Source organism: Dipodomys merriami, unplaced genomic scaffold, assembly GCF_024711535.1.
Source record: "Dipodomys merriami isolate MVZ:Mamm:240054 unplaced genomic scaffold, mDipMer1.0.p SCAF_36, whole genome shotgun sequence".
Lineage (NCBI taxonomy): Eukaryota > Metazoa > Chordata > Mammalia > Rodentia > Heteromyidae > Dipodomys > Dipodomys merriami.
The window spans coordinates 12,054,520-12,063,709 of NW_027205159.1; the positions used below are offsets into that span (position 1 = coordinate 12,054,520).

General features: G+C 38.7%; 1 gene segment (V, D, J or C); it reads left to right on the plus strand.

The window, feature by feature from the left end:
- The first annotated feature begins 6,821 nt into the window (after nucleotides 1-6,821).
- Nucleotides 6,822-7,311, plus strand: LOC138804261 (immunoglobulin kappa variable 1-27-like). The segment is given in 2 exon segments: nucleotides 6,822-6,876; nucleotides 7,001-7,311. Coding segments are annotated over 2 exon segments (366 nt in total).
- Nucleotides 7,312-9,190: the final 1,879 nt, after the last annotated feature.

Here is a 9,190-nt window from a genome sequence, read left to right on the forward strand (position 1 = left end):
TGGATAGTATAATTAATTAAATGCATAATGTTTTCCATGATTCCATTGTCAGGTGCAAGATGTAACATCCAGTTGACCCAGTCCTCCCACTTATATGCATCTCTTGGAACAGAGTTGTCATCACTTGCAGGGTCAGTCAGCACATTAGCAATGAGTTAAATTGGTATTAGCAGAGACCAGAGAATGCTACAAAGCTTCTGATCTAATTTGCAAATAGATTGGCCTCTGGGGTTGATGGATCAAGGTTCAATGGGAGTTGATCTGGAACAGAGTTCACAAACCATCAGCAGCCTGCAGCCTGAAGATATTGCCACATTGTACTATGAACAAGATTATAGTAGACCTCCAACAGTGATACAAGCCATGACAAAAACCTCACAGGAAAGCAGAAGTGAGAGACTGGTGCTCTTCATGGTGCCTCCACCTGCTGACAGAGCTTCTCAGGTGGAGTCAGTCTTTTAAGGTGACTAGACAGTATTGGGAGGAAGGTCCTGGAGGCATCTGCACACCCCAACTCTCTGTCTTCCTTCTCATGCAAGCAGCACATATCTGACATTGCTTCTTCTGACTTTCAAAGAACATACATCTGTACTTATGTGTAGTCCAGGATGTGCTAAAATTTGTAGTCATTCATTAAAGAAGAAGCCTTTCTAGGTATGTCAAAGTAAGCTTTTAAAAACAAGGCAACATGGTTTTTTACAAAAGATTTTTGAAAAGCAACATTATAAAGAAAAAACTGTCATTAATTTTTAAACAACTTGTGACTGACACATTATAATATATTTGAAGTACAGTAGGTTTTGGTATGTACACATATTGTCAAATCATCTAAACAAGGTAACTAACTAATTAGTCCATCAACCTAAACATTTACCAATTTCTTTTTGTCAAGGAATTATTTTCTTCACCAAAGAGATCTTTAAAAAACCATTTTCTAAACTAAAGGCAGATCCGTATATACCACCTGCACCAGAATCAGCTCCAAATAGATCCAAGACCTCAATATAAAAACAGACACCTTGAAAATATTACAGGAAGGAATACGAGAAACTCTAGGGTGCCTTAGCACAGGCTGAAATTTTCTTAATAAAGACCCAGAAACACAACAAGTCAAAGAAAGTTTGGACAAAAGAGACTGCATGAAACTAAGAGCTTCTGCATGGAAAAGGACATAGCAAGCAAGATCAATGGAAAGCTCAGGGATTGGGAGAAGATCTTCACTAGCCATACAATGGACAAGGGCCTCATATCTAAAATATACTTAGAATTCAGAAAAATAAATTCCCCAACAACGTATCATCAAAGAAACAACAGCCTGATTAATAAGTGGGTTAAAGACTTAAAGAGAGACTTCTTTGAAGAGGAAATAAGAATGGCCAGTAGACACATGAAGAAATGCTCAACTTCTCTAGCCATAAAAGAAATGCAAATCAAAGCAACATTGAGATTCCACCTCACACCAGTTAGAATGGCTATAATCAAGAAATCTAATAACAACAGATGCTGGAGGGGATGTGACCAAAAGGAAACCCTATTGCATTGCTGGTGGGAATGTAAATTTGTTCAACCACTTTGGAAAGCAGTATGGAGGTTCCTCAAAAGACTCTACATAGAGCTCCCCTATGACCCAGCAATCGCACTTTTAGGCATTTACCCAAACGATCACAAACAAGGCCATACTAATGCTACCAGAACAGCTATGTTTATTGCAGCATTATTAACCATAGTTAAACTATGGAACCAACCCACATGCCTCTCAGTAGATGAATGGATCAAGAAATAGGAATTCTATGCCTCCATCAAAAAAATGGCATCACCACATTTGTTAGGAAATGGAAAACCTGAAAAATTTATATTAAGTGGTGTAAGTCAGACCCAAAGCATCATAAGTCATATAGTATTGCTTATCTGCAATAACTAGTACATGCCCAGGACAAGCAGAAGTGGTCCAAAGCTCTGTATGTATGACCATATAAGCTGATGTTAAGTGAAATGAATCCCAAGATAGGGCCACAATTTTTTTATATTTCTTGCTGTTCTTTTTAATGTACTTATAATGTACTATGTGATCTATTTTTGTTTATTTCTTTGTTCTTCCCCCATAGTATTTGATTCTGGTGTCCTGCAAAATCTTTTTTTAATTTTAATTATACCTTTATTGTCTTTAAGTAGTTGTACAAAGTGGTTACCATTCAGCCAATCAGTTTGTAAGTACAAGTACAGTTATAAGTATGACACCCTTTCATCATTCTCCCCCATCCCTCCTAGGCCTCCCCTCAGTTCTCTTCTCTGAAACCTCACTCCATGTGTGAGTGACAGAGATACAAGAGAGGCCTTGAGCAAAGGGAAGTGAGGTGACCTGGCTGCACATTGAATGCACTCTCAATCCACACACCAGGGTGTACGGAAGAAGCAGGATGGACTTGTAGTGTAGGAAACCTGACCCATCAGTGGCATTTGTCATGCTGTGTAGATAAAGGTAAGCCATTAGAGATTCAAACAATAAATTGGAAATGAAAAGTTTAGAAAAGATCAATGACATCAGTAACCAACTACCAAATGCTAAATAGACTTCAAAGTAGTTATTTTATGGATTATAAATGCTATGAATGTTTAAACATCATTGAAGCTTCTGATCTTTGATCAAACACCTAAAAAGCAACATACAAAGAAAATAATAGAATAAGGTCCCAATAGCAATACAAGAGAGAACAAATGGGAATCTGAGAATAGAAAACACAATGACCTCACATGTTTGAGTTCTTAGCTAACACATCCTGATCGTCCAAAGAGACTTCTTAGATTTCCATCAGTGCAAACACCATCTTCAAAAATGAGTTCTCACATACTTAGGAATCCCTCTCATTGCTGCACCTCAGAACAACTAGTTCCCCCAATGACATCTCAAATGCTAACCAGTCCCTCTGTCACCAAGAGATTTAAGGTGCCACAGCTCCCTCTGGGGGTAAAAGCTGAAATATCTTCAGTACATTTCCTCACAGTACCATGAGCACTTGTAGATACAAACCTCTGATCTTACAGAACACTCATTTTAATGCAAAGGCAAGACAATGAACAAATACTTCTCATGCTGCCCTGTTTCCAGAGACTCCAGCCACCCCATCCCACCTGCCACTCTCTCTAGCAACACTATTACTCAAGGGAAGTGGGTAGTGGGCATCTTAGAACACGTTTTGTCTCTTCACCTCTTAGCATGATTAGAATGAGAGGAAGAGGAACCAAGTTAAAATTGAACATCTGTGGTTCATTAAAAATATTCCGGGTGATCTCACTGAAGCCCATTTAACAAATTCATCTTCTGAATAAGGATATTAATTTTTCACTCCATCATGTTCCTGCAATTGAAATTCAGCAAACACACAGATGAGTAACATGAACCAGACCCTGACTCTCTATTCAAAACAAGCCTTGAACCCCCTGTAAAAGAGCATCTTAGGGTTGGGAAGGTGGCTCAGTGGTAGAGCGCTTGCATTGCATGCATGAGGCCCTGTGTTCGATTCCTCAGCACCACATAAGCAAAAAGAAAAAAACCGGAAGTGGCACTGTGGCTCAAGTGGTAGAGAGCTAGCCTTGAGCGAAAGAGCTGAGGGACAGTGCCCAGTCCCAGAGTTCAGGCCCAATGACCGGACCCCAAAAAAAGAGTATCTTAGACCTTTTTTAATATCTCTGTTAATAAAGAGAACCAATCTTAATTTGAAGTGGTTTGTTCACAGGCAAAGGGAGAGGAAGCATGTTTGATCAATTATATCCCTCTGATTCATAATGATACTTCCTTCAAAATATAACTTACTTCCCTTCTTTGGTCTTTAACTCATGGCCTTGGTCATAGATGAAAGAATGGACATATATGTTTGCTCTTCCAATGCATTTGTTATGCACATCAGAGCTCTTACTACAAACAGCTATTCTTGTCTGTAGGCAGTTTGCTTTTAATGATGTTTAATTTAATCCCATTTCAGAACAGCTGATTGGCCTGTATGCGAAGTCATTCCCTGGACAGTAATTGTCTCCAGTATTTGCCCAAGTTGACCTTACCTGGCTTGACCTCATGGAGAGAAACTGAGATTCTAGTGGTAGGAAGAAGCCTGTGCGTGGCAAGGAATATACATGGTCCTACAATTTGTTAACAACAAGGCAAAACCTTGTCCTAATTACAGAAGTAGGACACAGGAGGAAAGAGGAGAGAGGTAGGAAAAAATCATATCTTGCTATAACAAATGAACCCCTGCATTAAGTGTTGTTTGAGCTTCCTCTCTTGAATTACCTTTTGTTTCTCCATTCTTCTATAAACTGAAATCTCTGCCTACTGCCAGTGAAATATTGCCAAATGATAAATGAGTTCTAATGGAAGAATATATGTTATTTTGCATCCTATTGTGTAAGAAAAAAAACAATATAATCATGGTCTTATCATTCTTAGTGACTGCACAGCAGCCATGTTTCTGAATGCCTCTCAAACTAGATTCATGCAATTTTCCTTCAGGTTATATTCAATAGTACATATATGCGAGCAAAGTCCAGAATTGCCACTGTGTTCTTTTTATGGTGACTGTTAACAGACCCATGGTTTGAATCATCATTACTGGTGATCTTCATTTCAATTCTAAACTAGGTGATGGCTGCCAGATGTCTCTGCTGTATAATAATTCTTTCCCTTTTACAATTTATGAAAATGTGTGGAGAAGTTTTTGATCATTTTAGAATATCTCATTTCTTATGAAAATATCATGGCGAATCCAAGGATATACAATTGATTTAATGCGGTATATTAGCGTTTATATGGTATTCAAAATCCCTTGAAATTGGTCAGTGGGCATCCCTTTCTAGTTGATTCTCTCCACTTTTTCCTTTACCTTGCACACCAGGATTTTTTTTTGGCACAAAATGGTCCAAAATTACCTTACACTTTCTTAGTTTTGATTAAAAAAATCAATTATTTCCATAAGGGTCACTTGTTTCATTTATTAGAGAAAGCTTACAGGTACATTAGTGATGGTGCTATCTATTAATGGAACTAGAACATCATTACTTCTAGACTGTGAAAAATTATCCATCCACACATTCATTCATCTAGTCTTATACATACATATATGTGTGAATTTATGGTGATTTATCCACCTGCATGCACAGCAATAGGTTATTCTGAAATACATTCTTAGACAAAGTTCTCCTGTATTAGATTACAATTCTTTCTCTCAAGAGTATGACCATTATACAGGTGGACCTGTTGCAACAATGAGAAGTACAAGTTGTCATGTCCAAAACGAGCTTTACAACGTCGGTGCGGGGGGGGGGAGGATGGGGGGGGAAGGAGAAGGATTGGGATTGGGGGGGAGGGGGGAGGCTGGGAAGGGACGTGAAGGGTAAACAAAAGGAGGAGGCTGCAATGCTTGGTAAGAAATGTACGCATTATCCTGCCCATGTAATTGTAACCCCTCTGTACAGTATGTTCACAAATAAAATAAAATTAAAAAAAAAGAGTATGACCATTGATCCCTCATGAATTTAGCCACATGATCAACTTTTTTGGATGATGAGAAACACCAGGTGTCACTGTCACTTACATGATCATAGCATGCAACCCCCTCACATATTTGCTCATATTTTACTCACACTAGCATAACACTGCTGAGATGAGTCAACTTTGTATCCCATGCAGTAGTGACTTGTGGGCCCTGACAACTGCACAGGCCCATATGGATGTTCTTATGTCTCATTCCACCTCAGCACCTTCAATGCAGCCAGCAATGCTCTTCCTCCCTGGCATAGACAATCAGCTCTCCTCACTCTTGCTTCAAAGCTCCATGTTGCCTCCTCTCATTATGAATGACATTTCCATGTACTGCTGGCTCCTGGATTCTGTTAAAAAATTCCAACATGATCTTCCTTTCTATGGTTCTACTCGCTCTACTTGAGCCCAATATCTTTAACCCAGGTGTTAAACACAGTGTTCTCTTCTCAAATAGAAGAGACTACCAAATGAAAGGAATATATGTAGGTTTAGGCAACTCAGTAGGCTTCAGCATAACCCAAGTTTATCCTTCTTTTCAAGGAGAATCTCTGATTCAAACACAGTAGCTTTGGTTAAGATGTTTAAAACCCAGAAGTTAATATGAAGACCTCAATAATGGACATTATAAACTATACACACCCCTAGGATGGTGGAAAAGATTGGTCAGGTTTGAAGAGAAGAAAATGTCTTGCTTTTATGTATCTGCTGATGCAAGGAATTCAGAGATATAAGAGAAAACAGGGCTGTGCTGCACAATTCACAAGTGTAACTATTTTCTAATCAATGTAATAGCTTCACATTCTTATTTCATCTCTAAGATCGCATTACAGGGCAGCAGTGCTGACAACTTACCACATAAAGATGATCAGTGAATCAGAGCAATTCCCAAAATTCCTGCTCTGGATAATAAAGACATGTGCCAAATGAGTGTTGTACAAACGTCTGTAAATTTCTGGAACTAACCTTTTGATGGATAGGTCTTGTCTCAGATAAAGGAATAAAAAGAAAAGAGACTTTTATCCTCAATGAGATCAGTGGTCTGCTCCACCCACAGGAAAGAAATGTGCTGATTCTCTTCTGTGGCTACAATACAGACTGTTGCCTGACCTAAGTCTCCTGAGACTCAAATTTGTGTAGATCTACTGAGATGAAGCAGCCGTACAGTTGTGTTTAACCTTGTCCAGATGCTGATGATTTGCATGTGCCTGCAGCACAGCCCACTGCCCTCAGGACTTCTTCATAGGCTGCTCATAGTCAGTGTAGCAGTCTGTCCTAGTCAGCACACAGCATGGACATGAGGATCCCTGCTCAGCTCCTGGGGCTCCTGCTGCTCTGGCTCCCAGGTAAGGATAAAGAATATTGGGCACTAAAATTCTTCAGTGTGATTCATGATGCTTTACTCTTCAAGAGAGCCTTCTTATAATTCGGTTACTAATGTGGATATTTGTTTCATGTTTCCCCTGCCAGATGTGAGGTGTGACATCCAGATGACCCAGTCCCCATCCACCTTGTCTGCATCTGTAGGAGGCACAGCTACCATCACTTGCAGAACCAGTGGAAACATTTATAGATATTTAGCCTGGTACCAGCAGAAACTAGGGAAAGCCCCTAAACTCCTGATCTATAGTAGTAGTGCTTTGGCATCTGGCGTTCCATCCAGGTTCAGTGGCAGTGGATCTGGGACAGATTATTCTCTCACCATCAGCAGCCTGCAGGCTGAAGATGTTGCGACTTATTACTGTCAACATGGTTATGGTTACCCTCCCACAGTGATATAAGCTATGACAAAAACCTCCCAGGGAAGCAGAAGTGAGAGTCTGGGCTGGCCCAGCTGCTTCTCCTGGTGCCTCCACCTGCTGACAGAGCTGCTCAGATATAGACAATATAGACTTGAAGAGTGTGAATTGTGTCAACACCTGAGATGCATAAAACAATAATACAAGTAATAGATAGTCTAAGCAGCAATGGTTTTTTGTTATTGTTATTGTCACTCTTGGTGCTTGAGTTCTTTGTCTCAAGGTTAGCACTCCAACATATTGAGCCACAGTTCCATTTCTGGTGTTCTGGTGGTAAATTGGAGCTAAGATCCTCACAAAGTCTCCTGCCCAGGCCAGCTCTGAACTAGGATTATGAGATGTCAGCTTCCAGAATAGCTAGTATTACATGTATGAGCTACCACCAGGAACTGTTTATAATACAAAGAACAGATTCATTGCTTCAGATTTTAGTCCTTACTTTTCTGATATCTATTGTATTAACATATTTTAGCAGTATCTATTAATAAGATTCTGGGATTCTCCATATATATTATGTATATTGATATACATAATCTATATATACATAATATAACATACATAATATATATTATGTACATTGATCGTGTCCTTCTATTTTTCCCCTGTGCTCACTACCCTCCTGCCTCCTGATCTGGAGCCCTTTTCAGGCCCACATAGTTACTCTTCTATTTTAATTGTTTGTTTGAATGAGAAAGACCATACATAATGGCCTTTCGTTTTGCCCGTTTTAACAGAATGTCCTCCAGTTCCATTCATTTTGTTGTAGATTACAGGATTTCATGTTTCTTTATATATGTTCTGTATATATACATATGTGTATATATATATACATATACACAGATATACATACATATATGGACCAGTTCATCACTACTTTCTAATTGATTCTAGCACAATTGATCAATTTCAAATATTCTCTAGTGATACCAGTATCACAATAAATCTATATATGCAGAAATTCCTTTATAAATATCACTTTTGTATGTTGGCTTTATTTCCTTCAGATGTTTTCCCAGGAGTGAGGTAGCCAAATCATCTGGTATGTCTCTTTTTAGGTATTTTAGTAACTTCCTTACTGTCCTCCATACTGGCTATGCTAACTTGCATTCCTACGAACTGAGTTTGCCTAGTGTTCAAAGGGAGTTTAAGGGGAGATGGGAATGATGTCTGGTCTCCCAATCTGCTCAACCTTCTCTATTGAATCACATCATTCCACTTTTTTCTGTTCTGTTCTAATTTATCAACAGGCAACAATGTAACAGTGTATTAAATCATGTAGTTAAACATTTATAGATCTGGACTTAAAGGAAGATCTGAATTACCTAGATTGTGGAGATTTAGTAAGGAAAAACATGGGTCACATATGTAATCTGTCAGTATTCATTTTTTATACATTTTTAATGGTAAAAATACTGTTCAGAGGAGTTACAGTTACATGAGTAAGGTAATTAGTACATTTCCTATTGAGCATTGATGCCTCCTCCTCTATTTTTCCCCTACCATCCCTTCCTTCCCCACCTCCTCAACTAATCCCCCACCCCTCAACACCCCCCAACCAACCCCCAGCTGAAGTTGTAAAGTTCATATTCAATATAGTGTCATGTACATCTCATTTTTACAATGGGTCAACCTGTATCCCTATTTAAACATTTTGTTTTTCCCTTCCCCTCCCCAAAAATACAGTGAAACAGGGATTATACTGTGAGGAGGAAGATACCAAAGAAACAAACAAAATCACATAGTACATTATACATAAATTATAAACAATTCACTTAATATCATCTTATATGGTCATAAGTACATAGCTTTTGACCTTTTCTGCTTTTCCTAAACATATAGTAGTTATTGCAAATAAGAAGAT